At 57.0% G+C, this 16321-nt stretch overlaps 3 protein-coding genes across 3 annotated transcripts; 2 read left to right on the top strand and 1 right to left on the bottom strand.

Annotated features, from left to right (window-relative positions):
- Positions 1 to 898: 898 nt before the first annotated feature.
- Positions 899 to 4385, top strand: MYCTH_2308360 (uncharacterized protein). The gene is made up of 2 exons (XM_003665007.1): positions 899 to 1065; positions 1138 to 4385. Exon 2 carries the CDS (start codon positions 1415 to 1417, stop codon positions 4214 to 4216), a length of 2802 nt encoding a protein of 933 aa, XP_003665055.1. The 5' UTR covers positions 899 to 1065; positions 1138 to 1414; the 3' UTR covers positions 4217 to 4385.
- Positions 4386 to 5293: 908 nt separating this feature from the next.
- MYCTH_96047 (sugar transporter) lies at positions 5294 to 7533 on the bottom strand (the record flags this gene model as incomplete). Its single annotated transcript, XM_003665006.1, has 6 exons — positions 5294 to 5464; positions 5548 to 6108; positions 6222 to 6630; positions 6736 to 6876; positions 6991 to 7213; positions 7323 to 7533. 6 exons carry the CDS (start codon positions 7531 to 7533, stop codon positions 5294 to 5296), a joined length of 1716 nt encoding a protein of 571 aa, XP_003665054.1.
- Positions 7534 to 13462: 5929 nt separating this feature from the next.
- On the top strand, positions 13463 to 14958 carry MYCTH_2308354 (uncharacterized protein). The gene is made up of 2 exons (XM_003665005.1): positions 13463 to 14139; positions 14208 to 14958. The coding sequence occupies exons 1-2, from the start codon at positions 13669 to 13671 to the stop codon at positions 14790 to 14792; spliced, it is 1056 nt and encodes a 351-aa protein (XP_003665053.1). The 5' UTR covers positions 13463 to 13668; the 3' UTR covers positions 14793 to 14958.
- Positions 14959 to 16321: the final 1363 nt, after the last annotated feature.

Below are 16321 nucleotides of genomic sequence, written 5' to 3'. Positions count from 1 at the left end.
AGTCGAGTTGCCTCTTTGGGTGCACCGAGGTTAAAGGGTGAAAAGCTCGGAGGACTTCAGTTTCACGTTTTCGCCCTCGAATACAGAGATACTCGTAATTTAGTTACGGTATTGGCCCGTGTTGGCTAAAGCGTTCGCTTTCCCTGCTCCAAATGGTAGAAAAGGCGGGGAATTCGAAATATGCACTTACCGCGTAAACTGTGAAACCAAGTCCTCGAAACATCAAGTCAAACAAGCTTAGGAGTCGTGGATTCAAGCAAAGACCAGATGCATAATGTTAAGACCCACTTGCACTTTCGTTTCAGGAACATAACGTTAGTGTAGCCCCACTCTCTGGTCGCTACGGAAACGGGACCTGGCGAAAACAGTCAATATTCCGCCCGCCAATCCCAGCCGAGAAATTGCAGGCAGGAGGCCCAGCAAGAGCCAGCAACGTCATTTCCCTTCGTTCTCTGGCTTCCACGCGTCGTTGCCCCTTCTCGAACCGCGAATATCACCGCCCTGAGTACTATCAATCCGACTCATTCACTCACTTATTCATTCATTCCAGCCGTCGTCGGCAGCGGTCTTTTTTTTTTGTTTCCTGACACTAACCTGCCTTATCTTCCTACCTCCCTTCCTTCTCCAGTATCCAATTGTCGACCGACACGGCTGAGAGATATTTATCACTTGTTCGCCTGCACCTTGCACCATTGATCGGTCGCCTGTCTCCTCGCTGAGGGCGGCTGGCATCCAAAGGCCAATATGGACCCGAATGCATCCTCCATCACCGTTGCAGGTACGGTGTCTCCCTGGTTCCAGAGTGTTTCCCAAGCGTGTTGTTAACGACTATCGCTCGGCAGTTCGGGTGCGACCGTTCACCATAAGAGAGGCTGCCCAACTGTAAGCAACAACACCCCAATGCCGAAAACAGGGCTACTCAACGGGAAGCTGACGCGCAATCAGGGTCAAAAACGATGACACCCCTCTCTTCCTCGGAGATGGCTCGCTGGCCGCAGCACCCACCCCCAAGCTGAATCAGCGCGGAATCCGACCCGTCATCAAAGTTTTGGACGACCGGTGCTTGTAGGCAACCCCGACAGATGCAGAAACCTTTGGCTACCTTTGCAGTAATTACCCGGGCTAACTTCGGTACAGGGTGTTCGATCCTCCTGAAGACAATCCCGTCCAGAAATTCTCCCGATCCGTTGTACCCTCCGCCGGCAAGAAGGTCAAGGACCAAGTCTTTGCCTTCGACCGCATCTTCGACCAGAATGCCACCCAGAGCGAGGTTTACGAAGGGACGACCAAAGGCCTGCTGGACAGCATCCTCGACGGCTACAATGCCACCGTCTTTGCATACGGCGCTACGGGATGTGGCAAGACGCACACCATTACCGGCACCCCGCAGCACCCCGGCATCATCTTCCTCACCATGCAGGAGCTCTTTGAAAGGATCCAGGAGAGGAGCGACGAGAAGATCACCGAGGTGTCCCTCTCCTATCTAGAGATCTACAACGAGACGATCCGTGATTTGCTGGTTCCGGGCGGCAGCAAGCAGGGCTTGATGTTACGCGAGGATTCAAACCAGGCTGTCACGGTGGCCGGCCTGACCAGCCATCACCCAAAAGATGTGCAGGAGGTCATGGACATGATTGTGCAGGGCAACGAATACCGGACGGTTTCCCCTACGGCGGCCAACGCCGTCTCGTCGCGGTCTCATGCGGTCCTGCAGATCAACGTCGCCCAAAGAGACCGCAATGCGGACGTCAACGAGCCCCATACGATGGCAACCCTCAGCATCATCGATCTTGCGGGCAGCGAACGTGCTAGCGCCACCAAGAACCGGGGCGAGCGGCTGATGGAGGGCGCCAATATCAACAAGTCGTTGCTGGCGCTCGGAAGCTGCATCAACGCCCTGTGCGATCCACGCAAGAGGAACCACGTGCCCTATCGTAACAGCAAGCTCACCCGCCTGCTCAAGTTCTCGCTGGGCGGCAATTGCAAGACGGTCATGATCGTCTGCGTCAGCCCGTCGAGCGAACACTATGACGAGACCCAGAACACGCTGCGCTACGCCAACCGGGCCAAGAACATCCAGACCAAGGTCACACGTAACGTTTTCAACGTCAACCGCCATGTCAAGGACTTCCTGGTCAAGATCGATGAGCAGATGGCCCTCATCAACGAGCTCAAGGCCCAGCAGAAGGATGCCGAAAAGACCTTCTTTGCCAAGTTCCGAAAGCAGATGGACAAGCGGGACGCCGTGGTTCGGGAAGGCATCCTCAGGCTGCGGGCCGCATACGACAACGCTTCGTCGGAGCGGCAGGAGAAGGTCAACTTGATGAAGAAGTTGAAGGCCATCGAGAGGCGCATCGGGCTACTCTCCGCGTGGATCGCCGCATTTGATTCGGTGTGCGACGCGCGGGGCGATGAGGAAGCCATGCCGACCAACTTGGCCGCGATGCGCAAGACGGCACACGGCATCCTCATGGAGCTCGAGAGCAGCAGGCACCACATCCACCAGAGACTGGAGCGGGCCAACTGGGAGCGGGTGCTGGATATCGCTCTGAACCACAGCATCTCTCAGCTACCCACAGGCGATGGGATCGTCGACGGCTCCGAGAGGGATACCTTGGCCCGAGAGGTCGAGATGCTCAAGGCGAGCTTCATGCGAGACGCATACAGAGAGGTCCTGGAGCAGGACAAGGCCGGTGATGCGGCTGTCGTGCAGGTGCTCCTCAATGCTCAGTTTGATATCTTGTCTTCGTTGTCCGAGACCCTCGGCATGAGCGAGGAAGAGGCGGTCGCGAAAGCCAAAACCATGGTCAACCGTCTCCTGGAGACCGGTTACTCTGCCGCATCGCACGTTGTCAAGCCCGACGGCTCATCCATGATGCCCGTCGAGCCTTTCTCTCCGTCCAAGCGGGGCACTCCGAAGCGAAAGAAGTCTCTTAGTATTAACACGAAACCCATATCGGGCCCCATCCTGGCGGCCACTCGCCAGGCGTTGACATCCCCCGTCAGGGCGTCGCCGCGTCGCCGTAAAGTTGCCGCACGCAAGTCGGTTTCGTTCACACCGGTCAAGAAGAAGCATGGTGTTCGATGGCGTGACGACGAGAGCGAGCAGGGCACGCTTGCCGATTACGAGAAGACACCGAAAAAGTTCGACTCTCCGAGTGAATCTTCGCCCGAAAAGTCCCTTCCTCCCCAGCCTCCGGTGCCTTCATACCTCAACCAAACGGATTCTCCGCAACATTCGAGCCCGAACCTCAACCCTCCTGACGTATCATCACTGTCACTCGGCAAGCCGAACCGATTCCAGGCTGGCTTTCTTTCCAAGACCCGGGCATCTCAGCAAAACAACGACTCCGCTGACGGCTCGCCCGTTCCGCCAACCCTCTCGCTGAACCTGGCCGGATCCTCCGACACCGAAGACCGCCCCTCACCGCTGCGCTCCCTGCCCGTCAGTCGAGCTACTAACTCGCTCTCGCCTCCAGCAGCAGGAACTAACGGCAGCCCCAAACCCTCCGCTAGCATGCTCTCCACCCTCAGCGAGAATAGCAGGAACGAGAACGAGCCTCCTCGCCGCGCCTCCCCGTCTTCACGCCTGCCACGCGTTTCGACTGGCTCCGTCTCCGGCTCCGACTCGGAGCTCGACCCGCTCAAGATCCGCTCCGCACTGCAATTGGCCAAGCGCCGCGAACGCCTGTCGCTGCTCTCGGGGACGCCGGCCTCGGTCGGAAGGCGCGTTTCATCCGTCGGCTCGAACCCGAGCGGCGTCGGCGGCATCAACCTCGGCGGCCATCGCCGCGCGTCGGCCAGCTACTCGGGTCCCGCCCACGCCCACGCAAGCACCTCCAACGGCATCTCGCGCCACCGCAGGGGTAGTACCGAGCGTGGCAGCAGGCGTTCGCCGCCGCGGCCCATCCCCATCACCTGCTCCCCTCCCTCGGCCTCGGCGTCGGGATCCGGCGTGGGGTCGTCACCCTCCGGGGCTTCGGGCAGGTACCAGGACGGAAGCTCGTTCCTCGGCGGTCCCGGGAGAAATCTCACGCCTGGGCAGGCCAGGAGGATGAACCTTGGGGGCAGCCTTCGGATGGAACGCGGCGGGAGTCCGTCGGCCGTGGTGAAGGGTGCGGGTGGTGCCTCGGCGGAGGATGGCAGTGCCAGTGCCGGCGTCGGTGGTAAGGCTAGGAGAATCACCATCGGCGCGGGTCCCGGTGGGGTGTTTTAACCGCCTAGTGCGGGGAGCGTGGGGAGTGCGGGGAGCGCGGGCAGCGGTAGTGGTGGTGGTAATAGTGCGCAGCAGAGCTCGCTGCGGCCGCGCCCTAGCATGGTGTGGAGGTAGACGTACCCATACGGCCACCTGGAAGGTTTCTGTTTTATGTATTTTTGGGTTTGCGGGGGGGGGGGGGGGGGGGTTCCGGTTTGTCTACTAGAGTTGATGGGAATGACTGGCGTTCCTTTTTTTTTTTTTTTTTTTTTTTTTTGCGAACCGCACCAGCATAACCATCAACACTGCCGTCACCACGATGTGTGTCAACATCCCCACATGGTCCCGCTCAGACGGCTGCGGGGTTGACTTGGCTCGAGAACGGGCCGTTGCATCGGACAGAGTGGTCTACACTTACCTCTCGTGTTGACGGAGCTTGGTAGGGGTGCGTCTTTGTCTTTCGTTTTTCATAACATGGTCTGGTTTATGGGATTACGGATCGGGTATTGGTGTTTGAGGTCTGGGCTGGCTGGATAGGAGTTTTGTCGCCTTGTTTGTGTATAATCGGTTCTTTTTGATTGCTTCCGTTCCCGGAAGTTGCACAGTATAATTAGCGCTAAAGCCCGCTAATGGCGACCTTCATGATGTTGATGACCAACCACCCCAAGTACAATTAGATTGGAGGTGTGACAGGGTTTATGTTCGAGTTGAGCTGCACAATGGCTGGGTTTCTCTTGTTGACACGCCCCGGCTCGGCACTTCCTTGTCAAAGTACGATATGCGCGCGCGCGCGTGTGTGTGTGTGTGTGTGTGTGTGTGTGTGTGAGAGAGAGAGAGAGGTTCAGAGGTTGACTCCTGTTCGTCCTGCGGGACAGCGCTCAGGAAATTCGATTACAGTCATCACTCCACTTAAAAAAATCGTCTATCAATTGTGAAATGTGTCGTTTTGAAACAAGATCATTGTTTCTGTCCTAAAAGGTTTGTACACTTAGGAGTCGCGAGGTTAACATTCCACCTCCTGATCAAAAAGGCCAGAGAAACAGGTCTTGTCTCTTCGCCAAGCGACACATTATAGGGAGTTTGTTAACCGTCATCTTTTTAGACAGTCTCCATCTGTTCCGCACCCTTGGGCTTCTCGGCATCCGACGTAGAGGGAGCAGTGACACGGCCCTCGCCGCGCAGGATCTGGTTGAGGCCAATCTCGTTGTTGATCTCTTCCATGCGCTCGTAGTCGGCCGCAGCGGTACCCTCGGAACCGAAGAGGACGTCCTGTTATGCGTGGTATTTTGTCCGTGATTAGCAAGTGTTTCGATTGATCAACGGCGGGCAATTTTGGGGGGGGGGGGGTATACCATCTCCTCGAGTGTCAGCCGCTTTGTCTCGGGAACCAGGAACCATATGAAAGCCGCGCCCAGGTAGGTCAACAGGCCGAAGAGGATGTAGGTGCCGTAGGGGATGCCCTCGAGCATGTCGGGGGTGACCTGGCCGACGATGAAGTTGTTCATCCAGTTGCTGGAAGCGCCGAGGGCGACGCCGTAGGGGCGCGTGCTGAGCGGCCAGATCTCGGCGACGATGATCCAGGCGCAGGGACCCCACGAGTAGCCAAAGTGGATGACGAAGAGCCAGACCATGCACACGGCCGCCCAGCCGGCCGCCCGCTGCTCGGCCCACTGGTTGATGTTCTTGGCCACGAGCACCGCGATGATGATGTGGCAGGTAGCCATGCCGATGGCGCCGATGGTCAACACGGGCTTGCGCCCGGCCCGGTCGACCCACAGGACGGACGGGATGGTCGCGATGAACATGACGATGCCGACCACGCCCGTGGCCAGGAGCGAGGTCGTGTTGAGGTCGAGGCCGAGCTGCTGAAAGATAAAGGGGGCATAGTACAGAACGGCGTTGATGCCCGTCCACTAAAAAAATCCAAAAAAGGGGGGGTGAGAATCTCATGTCAGCGCAAATGATATCGCGGGGAATGGAAGGTGGAAAGAAGGGGGGGGGGATTGGCGAGAGAAACATGACGGACCTGCTGGAAGAACATGGTCACGGTGGCAACGATGACGCGCTTAAACATGGCCTTGGTCTGGAAGAGCTTCTTGATGGCGACAAACTGGAGCTTGAAGATGTTCCAGGCCGTCCGCTCGCTCAGTTCGGGGAACATCTCGGCAATGGAGCGCTTCTCGAACAGGGATTGGGCCTTGATCTCGAGGAACTCGATCTCGACGAGCTCGTGGTCGGGGGGCATGCCGCGAAGCTCGGACAACACCTTGCGCGCCTCCTCCTCCCGGCCGTGGTTGATCAGCCAACGCGGGGAGAAGGGCATGAAGATCATGCCGACAAACAGGATGACGGCCGGCGCGAGCTGCAGGCAGACGGGGAGCAGCCATGCCGCGTCGCTCTGTCCTTCGCCTGTTCCGCCGATGTAGTTGGTGCCGCTGCCTCCGGGTTAGAGCTTGGGCTTCGATACGGGTGGTGGTGGTGGTGGTAGTGGGGTGGAAAAAGGGGGGGGGGGAGAGACCCAGGAACCCCAAAAGACTCACTAGTCGATCCAGAAGCTGATCATGATACCAAAGCAGATGGCCAGCTGTTGGGTCGCCACCAGAGCGCCGCGGACCTCAGGGGGAGCAACCTCGGAGTTGTAGATGGGGATGATCATGGCCAGACTTCCAACGCCCATACCACTGCAATCAACCAATCACACGGTCAGCAATCCTCCTGAGCAATCTTTTTACTTTCTTCTTCTTCTTCTTCCGCCCTTTTCCCCCGGCCCATGAGTCAAGGAGAGATATACGCACGTGATGAACCGTCCGGCCAGGATGGAGTTGTGCCCGGCAGACACCGCGGTCGTCTGGATGACAACGCCGAGCATGAAGACGGCGCAGGCCACCAGGACTCCGTACTTGCGCGACAGGACCTCGGCGAGGAAACTCGAGAGCAACGTCCCCAGCCAGGCGCCCAGCTCGAGAATGGCAGTGAGCCATCCCTTCTTGGTCTGGTTCGTCGTATACTCGCCCATGTCTGTGTGTTCCTTTCCGTCTCAGTCGCTCCGCTCCCGACACCAACACACACACACAGAGAGAGAGAGAGAGATGTGGGCTATCGAGGACGGGTCGGGTTGGGCACTCACGGCTGTTGAACGACGGCATGGCCAAGACGCCAGAGAACATGCCCTGGTTGTAGCCGTACAGCACACCGCCGATGCAGGCAAAGGCTGCGATACGGAAGACCCGGAAGTTCTTGAGCAGCGCCGAGGGTCCGCTCTTGCCCATCATGGCCTGCCGCTTCTTGAGCGCGGCATCGTAGAACGCGCCGGCGTCGCCGCCTCCGCCAGCGCCCATTTTGGGATATTCGTTCTCTCCTGCTGATATAATCCGATATCTATGTCTAGGTCGTGTCGGTCAGGTCGGCAACGTCGACAACGTCGGGAGGGGATCCCAAGCCTTGGTGTCGGGGTTCAATGGCCAAGTAGGCGATCCAAGTAGGCGATCCAAGTAGGCGATGATGGTGTGAAAAAGGAGGCGGAGAAAGAGGGAATCCAAGATCCCGAACTTCTGCCCGGACGCGGCAAGATAGAGATAACGGATGAGCAGACGCGGGGAGGGAACAAGCAATAAAAAAAAAGCTTCTTCAAGTGGGAAGATCCGCGTCTCTCCCCCCCTCCCCCTTCTCCCCCACCTTCTGTTGTCCCTGGGTCGGGTCGCTTACCACGCACCTGGAGGAACGGAAGGCTGCAACACCATCTGGCTGGACGGCCTGTGATCGGCGATATTACCCCAACACCGCAACACCGCAAGTGGCTCGCCCCGTTGGCATCCACTCCTGCCATGCCATGCCTGGTTCCCACTGGCCGCCCTGCACCCTTGTCCGTCCAATTGCCCGGGAACGGGGCCACGTGAGGTTGGAGCCAGTCCGGAGATAGCTCCATTAATACGGAGTATTACCGGCCCTTCTCTAGTGTACACTACTGTATGGGCCCCGAGGAGCGGATTGGAGAAATGCTGCTGCTCCTCCATGCGGAGAGTGGCTCTGGCTCCGCATCTCCACAGACCCTTTCCCCATCGGCCCGTACTGTACTTCCCCGGATGAATGTTGGATGGGTACCATTGGCCAGGCCCGGACCTGGTTGGTTGGTGATGGCCGAATGTTTTTTTGCTTGCGTATTTTGCCGGTTCACCCTTCTGATACCTCTCGGCCGGCTGTCCTCTTCCCCTCTTGGGGCCGTTTCCATTAGTTCTTGTTGTTATCCAGAGCCGTGTGTGTGCCCCCACACAGACAAAAAAAAAAACAAAAACAAGCTCGCACATCTGCCGTCCAAGAACATGCGACGCTAGCGCATCGCCCGATGCAGCCGAGAAGCCAAGACCATGACCACCCGCGACCGCGACCACGAGAGGGGGGCCGGGATCCACACGGGACTTCCCCCGGCTTGGGGAATAAGCCGGGGCCGATTTAGCCTAAATTCAGGCTTCCCCTCGGCCCGCCCGTGATCCCATTGGCGCGCATTCCACACACCGCGCAACACTGCACTAGCGCAGGCCTGGTTGCCTGCCGTTGCGCTGCCGTTGCCGGCAATCCTGCCTAATTCTCCCATGGGCTGGACCAGTGTCTGAAAGGCGGAGGATCGTTTCAAGAAGGGGAAGAAAATTGGACCTTCTTTGTTTACGAGTACAGTATTTATCAAGCATGTGGCTTGGGAGTTGAGCCCCAGGGGAGGATTCGCTAGGTGTGGCCAAGCTTTTTTTTTTCGGCATCTCAATGCCCTTGGGTGGATCTGTTTAGCGATTTGCTTGATTTTGCTTGGCTGCTGGCATCTCGAAGGGAATGGAATGATCTCGGCCAAATTTTCGTCATGTCGAGACTGACCGAGACTGAGCTCAAGAAGCCTTCACCTGGTTGTATGCATCCCGTCATGGTATACCGGTTGTTTCGGCGGAGTTCCCTTATTTCCCACGTGCTGAGTGTTTCAAATGACGGTCAAGGTGTTGACGACCATGGATCTGATGGCGACAGTGCAACCTCGGGTCCAACAACCGGCCCTGTTCCCGGCGGTCTGGCTCTTTGGGGTGCAGAACTGCTGCACCGCTCAGCAGATGCAGGCATCTGCCAGAGATGGTAGCTACGTGGTAAAAACTCTGATACCTCTGCTGCTTCCGTGACCATGGAGAGCCGGGTCGGCGGTACGCCCACCGTCTCCAGGCGCCGTCCGTAGACGACACCTCGGCTTCTGGAATCGGCCCTTTTTCCAATGTAGAATACGCCCTTTCAACTGCAGTCCACCTTAATCTCACCTTCTTTCCTTCTTTTTCTGTACGACGTGAACTTTGTGTGTGTGTGTGTGGCCGGTAAGACTTTTAAGCAGTGAGATTTCGTAATGGCCATCTTCAAGGGCCGACACGGCCGTTGATGTAGCCGTCCGGTGCAACGGCCCATAACACGGTCGACTTGCTAAAGGACCTCTATCTGTATGTACGCGAACTCTGTACTATCCGTAGCAGCGGCCGTGGACTACGCAAACGGGATATTCGTGACATTCGTGAAGATTGTTCGGCCTCAAGAAGATACGGCTTTGCGAGAGAATGCAGACGGCAAGATTGCCGATTCGAGTTGTTCGGGTCCCTTGCAAGCTTATCACGGGGCGGGGCCGGCAGACGATTTATCGGCTCGGAGCTTGGTGGAACCCACTTTCGACGGCATTGACCAGCAATTCGGGACCGGTTCTTGGCGTACGGCGACACGCCCCTTTTTTTCCCTTTCTTCCTCCTGGTACTCAAAAGGACCGCAATAATTGTGGGAACCTTCATGTTATGTAGACACTAGTTCGGTGAGATGATGCACCGCTCGTGCGGCTCAGTCAGTTCTCTGTGAGTCATAGATGTGAGCACGTGGTATAGTCTGCAACAGCGGCTCGGCTTGTCCAGGGAGAAAACCTGAGGAGTCCTCAATGACGGCGCATATGTCATTGTGGGTTCCGTATCGTGTGTGTGCGTGTGTGCATGTCGGAGAACATCAAGGCTTGTTATGTGGTCAGGTATGCTCTCCGAGCTTCACTCCGGCCCGGGTTCCAGGCCCGGCAGCTAGGCCCGGCAGCCAGGCCGAGAGTTTGGGCCTCGTGTTAGTCAGCGCTCCATCCCCATTGATTACCCGGCTCCGGTAGATCACACAGCAGGTTGGCCAAAGATGCAGCCTTGGCCGGGTAAGGCCAAGCCAAGGCCTGAATGTTTCGAAACAAAACGGCCGTTTGGTTTGGGGGCCGACGTTGGTTCGGCCTGCAATCCAACACCACCTCATCCCCGCTATCCCGGTCATCAGGGCGATGGTGAGGCCGAGCGAGGCGTGGATAGAGTCAAAGATCGAATTGGAGTGACTACAGGAAATGACAAGGGCGATGGTCAACAGTTGCCAATGGTTGTGCCGGTTTTCTTGTTAGGTGTTGCATCTGCGCCGCAACACAAGATGCTTGGGTGCTGCGCCAGGGAGCCGCTTTGCTCTCTCGCTTGGGAGTCCAATAGCAGCGGTAATACGGTGTCTCCCCCGCGAGAATTGCCGTCGACTGAAGCTAGCTGGTTTGAGACGCGGCGCTAGTCGTAGACGGGAGGCGCCAGATTCGGACGGTTAAATAAAAATGATAAGAAAGGCAGAGCGGTTCTGTCGAGATGGGAGGCATGTTTATTGTTTTCTTTTGTTGTCCTTGTTTTGATGGCAGCATGTGCGCACCCACTGAGATGGTGCGCGAGGCGCGCGGAACTCGGGAGCTGCCCAGGAAGGGGGCCACTGCATCACGAGGTTCGAGTACTGCCTACCAAGTAAGAACCTGAATCAACATCTGGCCTGGTTTGCCAATTCCGGTCGAATTGTACTCCGGGGTACCCTGCGAAAGCGGAAAAAATGAAGTGGCTGATAGGGTTCGGAGAAAGACCCTTTGTCTACTCCGTACTTCGTTAATACATATTTGGCTTTCTTAGCAGAAAATTGTTAGCGCACTCTACGAAAGGGCCAATAAAAAAGTTTTACGTGCAGGAGAGGTATCCTGCTTTTCTCGCAACTCAGCTTGCAGAATGAACCAATTAGACGCGGCCAATCTTAAGTGAGCCCCACTATAAGCGGGAAGAGATTGGCGTGTACTGGGCAGATTTAACGCGCGCCTCTGCGCTCTTGATCAACTCTTTAAAATGCAACATTGCGTCCTGAGAATGCCCATGCTTCAGATAGCCAATCCGGCAGCTCCCTGACGACCGGGTTACAAGCAAGCCATGTTTCATCTTAACTTTCGATGGCCCGTTTCCTTGTGCTACCCTTTGTTTCGATGGAGCAAGCCGGCCAGAGCCGAGTGGCTCTTCGAGCGCAGCTCTCCCGCGTTGCCGCCGCTGATCGCCGGCCCGCGGCTACAGAGCGCGCGCGCAACCAGCGTTTGGCAAGTTGCAATTAGTTACTCTGTATTCCGCATCTCTTTCCGAAAACCCCGACATGTTATCCCCTCGGCGGTCTCCCCGCTTCCATCAATCACTGCGACCTTCTTACCGAGAACTGAAAAGACCGTAGCCCTTCGCAATCTTTACGCGCCCAGGCTCCGCGAGACGCTCGATCTACTTTGGTGGTTTGTCGCGCGCCAGAGACGGGTAGCATTTGTTTGTTTGAGCTTTTCGGAACAGCTCTCGTTTCCCACACGCCGAGAGGCTTCCGTTCTGTCGGGTCCACATGGGCCTCGAAGAGGCCGACAGCTGGCCACATCTGCAAGGCGGCCAGTCGCAGGTTGGGTCAGATCTTGATTGACCCCGTTGACGACCGGCCGGCCTGCCCGGCACTTTCCATTTTTGTTATCCAGGTGGTTCCAGATTTGGCATTGTGCTCCTGCCTGTTTGTTTGCCTGACTGCCTGACTGCCTGGCTGCCTGCGTTGCGGTTATTTTTCGACGATCTTGTTTATGTCGAGGCCGATCTGTTCGAAGCGAACCATCATTGCCTGAGTGCCGTGGAAAACGGGACTTATTTCGTCCACAGTCAGTAAGACATGGCGGATGGGCCACTCTGAGACAAGGCTTGCTCAGGTCTGCACGAGGCTGAAAGGCTGGCGGCTAACAAGCTTCCGAGCCGCCGTCCGTGCGCACCCTGTTCTATTTTTTGACTGTTTGAGCTGCAAGGTTCCATAACTTGGACTCTGCACCCCACAACGGTGGAGGCTCCTACCATATCGGGCAATCCAAGTCGAGATCCACTGGTACCTGCGTCAAAGTGGGCAGTACTGGTGTAATTCGTACAGAGAGCCATGGCGAGGTAGCGGCACAGTCCGCACCATTCCTAAGCGAGGACCCCGACACCGTTGGCTCTGAGTTGTTGGCATTCACGGTTGCCAGCGTATGTCCTATGGATCTGTGTATGGATCTCTTGAAGTGTATTATTCCCGGGTTGCTAAGCGCGACTGGCAACTCCGTAGTTACTGCGCGGTGCGTACGCTTACCCGGCTTGTTCTTTCCTGCGCTACCACTATACATCAGTTGTTCAGTCGTTACCACCCCCACCTTCCCCCCAACACACACCCCGCCTCCTTCGTTCTTTCTCCCCCCCCCCCGGATGCCAGCGGTAGAACACCCTCGAAAGTGGGTAGGGGTCCCTCGAGTCTTAACCGCCCTCCAAGACAGTCCACCCAGAGATGGCCAACTTTGTAGCCGCCCGTCTTCAAACAAACGCCATCCGAAACCTGCCAGCCACTAACAGAGGCCGCTGGTCGCTCCATGAGGTCGTTCAGGTACACTTGCTCAGTTTCACTAAAGCAGGTTCTCTCTCTAGCTCTACCCTTGTTTCAGATCTGCTACCCCCGGTTCCAGTGCACTTCAACTTCCCGAACCCTGCTGCAGATCCGGACCCGCAAGGACAACCATCCACTCGCCTAATCTTGGTTGTTTCCACCCGGGTCTCCATCTCAGCCCCGAGATATTATAAGTCGACCGCCTCTCCTTCCTCACTCCGGCCGGCCCTTAGCCAGTCTCCCAGTCCTCGAGCCCTTCGACCCACCGCCCCGCGATCTACTCTCTTTTCCTCCCTCTTGCTTACCTCCTTTCTCTCGCTCTTCCAAGCTACTCGCATCCGTTCCGATTTGCATCTCCCGGTGGTTGCTGGCCAGCCTTTTCATTTGGAACAAAATAATTGTATCGCCATCGCCATACTGATCCAAGCTTCGTCTCTAGGCGGTGCCTCTCTCTTACGCCGAATCGTCGAGATCTCTTCTTCGAGGCAAGCCTGCCCTAATCGCTTTCGAACCCGATCGACCAACCTATCTCTTCAGGTGGCCCGGTCCACCGTTACTCCCGTTCGCTCCCGGCCCCACATACCTTGAAAAATAGAGGGACACAGGCCTGAGGAGGAAGCCTGCGAATAATGCCCGACTTGACCCGGACATCGAGTCATCAGCAATACCAACAACACCAACAACATCAACAACAACATATTCCTGCGTCACTCTCATCAACAGTCTCCGCCATGTCTTACTACCAGAACCCGCGGCAGCAGCTGTCGGGGTTTTACGGCGATCTCTCCACGACCGGCGCTGGTGGGATACCCATGCCTGGGTACGACCCATATGCGGTCAACGCGGTACCCCCTCTCCAGATTCCGACTACTGGGACCGCGATAGGCGGGCCTGTGGGTGGAGCACTGCCGACACAACATCGGGCATCGTCGGGAGCGTGGAACCAGGAGGATGACCGGACGCTGCTGACGCTGCGGGCGATGGGCAAGAACTGGAACCAGATCCAGAGGGAAGCCTTTCCTGGCAAGACCGGCAACGCATGTCGGAAGAGGCACGAGCGCTTGATGGAGCGCCGCGGCCAGAACGACTTTGATAACCGGAAGCTGGAGCGCCTGTGTAAGGAGTACATGAGCATGCGCAAGGAGATTTGGCAACCACTAGCATCTCGCTGCGGCGAGAAATGGAACGTCGTTGAGATGCAGGTTAGCTTTCAGTTCCCCTTTCTCCCCCAAGCCATCTCGTGCTAACCTCAGCTGCCTCCGCGCAACAGTGCATGTCCAATGGCCTCAAAAATATCCAATCCCACGCCCGCGCCTACGCCCGCCGCGAGCGCCTCGAGTCGGGCCAGCCCCTGACCACGTACGGCGACCCCGACGGCGCCCTCGACTGCCTCACGCCGGTCGACGACGTCGACGTCGCCGACCAATCCTACAGCTCCCCGGAGACGGGCGGCTCCACCACCGGCACCCATTCCACCCCTGGGGGCAGCTCCGGGTCCGCCGGCTCCGCGGCCGGCTACCTGTCATCTCACCACCACAGCGCGCACGCGCACCACCATTCCCAGGCCGCCGCCGCGGCCGGCTACGGCCACGGGTACGGTGCCCCGTACGGACACCACCAACACCAGCAGCAGGCCCAAGCGCACCACGGGCACGGGTACAGCAATAGCGTGTCAAGCACCGGCACCGTGGGCGGTTATGGCACCGCGTCCCAGCAGGCTGGTGCTGCCAGTGCCGGATCTGCAAGCGGGTCTGCCAGCCAGGGAGCCAGCCCATACCTAGGCCACAGCGGCAGGCTGCCTAGCGTCGGGGACATGGGCATCGACGCCATCATGAATAGGGGACAGGGCAGCTGATGCTTGCCTTGCCCTTTTCTTTCCTTTCTTCTCATTTCTCTCTGTTATTCTTTTTCCTCTTTATTTTTTTATACAATGGGTTATCGTTCAACTACATCTCTAATACCTGGACTGGGTTTGGATAAGTTGCATGACATGGCAGTCGGGGAGGCAAAGACATTTCTTCCGCTCGTCTCTCCCCTGTGCTCCCGCTCACGCTCCTTTTTACTGTCTACACCCTTCTCCTTTAATCATGCATCATTTCTTTTGTCCGTCATCAGGCGTTTTGTGGGCTCTGGGTCTCTAGGTATGGTTTGGGTTTGGGTGGGCTTCGGTGCATCATTGTATTTTCATGTCATGTCACGTCACGAAGAAACAAAAATCATCAGGGTGTTTCCGGTCAAATGGGTGGGCCATTTTTTTTTCTTGTTCTTTCTTCTGGACACAGAAAAGAGGCGCGAAACGGCTGTGGCGTTTGGTGGTTGGGAGGGGGAGTGGAGTGAGAGGCCGGCAGAGGGGATACGGAATTGGCATCGGTGTGGGGTTGGGGCGTGTTCTTTTCTGTGATTTCTCTTTCTCTCTCTCTCTCTCTCTCTCTGTGTGTATGTGTTTGATTCACTCGTACAGTCTCTCACCCCGTCTTAGAAGGGGTGTGCGATTTCTACGGGGGCCCGCTGGTGGTTTTGTTGGGCCGGGGGGGGGGGGGGTTACTGTTGGGTCTGGAAGCCGCGTTGAAACAGGACCGGCCGCGCCTTGTGCCGCATATTAGGCAGTACTCAGTACGCGATAATTGCTCGTCCTCCATTTTCTTTCTTACCTCTCTCTCTTGGTCTCTCTCATTATTGCCTTCTCTCTTTCCTGCGTTTGTGTTGCTTCGGGATGACTCTCCTTTAATGCTTAATCTCTTGCATGGCTGATATATAATACCATCGAGTCTCTCATGATCCAGCGGTTCGACTCCGGCGTAAATCATGATCTTGCGTGCCATGGTCATCCGTATTATAGTTGTCTAACTTCCACTGTTCTTGGCCTTAGTCAGCATCGTTGTAGTGTAATGGCGCCCAGGAGACGCTCGTAGGGCTGAGATGCGAGGCGCAGGCACAGCAGCTTTACCGGTTGTTGGTCAGAGGTTGGCGGGGTCTCGTAAAGGTTCGTATCACGAGGGAACGTGTGCGGCACGAAGGCTTGGGAAACCGTTTCGAGCGGATTTGATGGGCAGATCCATGCGCGAGCGGCACGGATGGGTTAGGGGTGGACGAACGGATGAGGTCTATGGAACTTTGCTACGCTTTGCTCTGCTGGTAACGGGGCCATCCTTACGGGAACCGGCCCTGCCTCCCAAGCATGATGCACTCCACCTGTTGTTGTCTAGACATCGGGCCGAGGGCAAGGAAGGACTGGTGCGCGTCGCTTTGACGGAGCCTGTGGAAGCGGCACAAGGGTGTTTCGTAACTGGAAACCCCGGTACCGATCGCCAACCGGAGATCGTGCATCGTCCTCCTCCTCCTCCTTCTTCTTCCAAGCCACCGGGCTCCATATATATGGGGTTG

The sequence above is a fragment of the Thermothelomyces thermophilus genome, chromosome 5 (genome assembly GCF_000226095.1).
Source record: "Thermothelomyces thermophilus ATCC 42464 chromosome 5, complete sequence".
Lineage (NCBI taxonomy): Eukaryota > Fungi > Ascomycota > Sordariomycetes > Sordariales > Chaetomiaceae > Thermothelomyces > Thermothelomyces thermophilus.
This window is presented reverse-complemented; position numbering and strand designations above follow the sequence as displayed.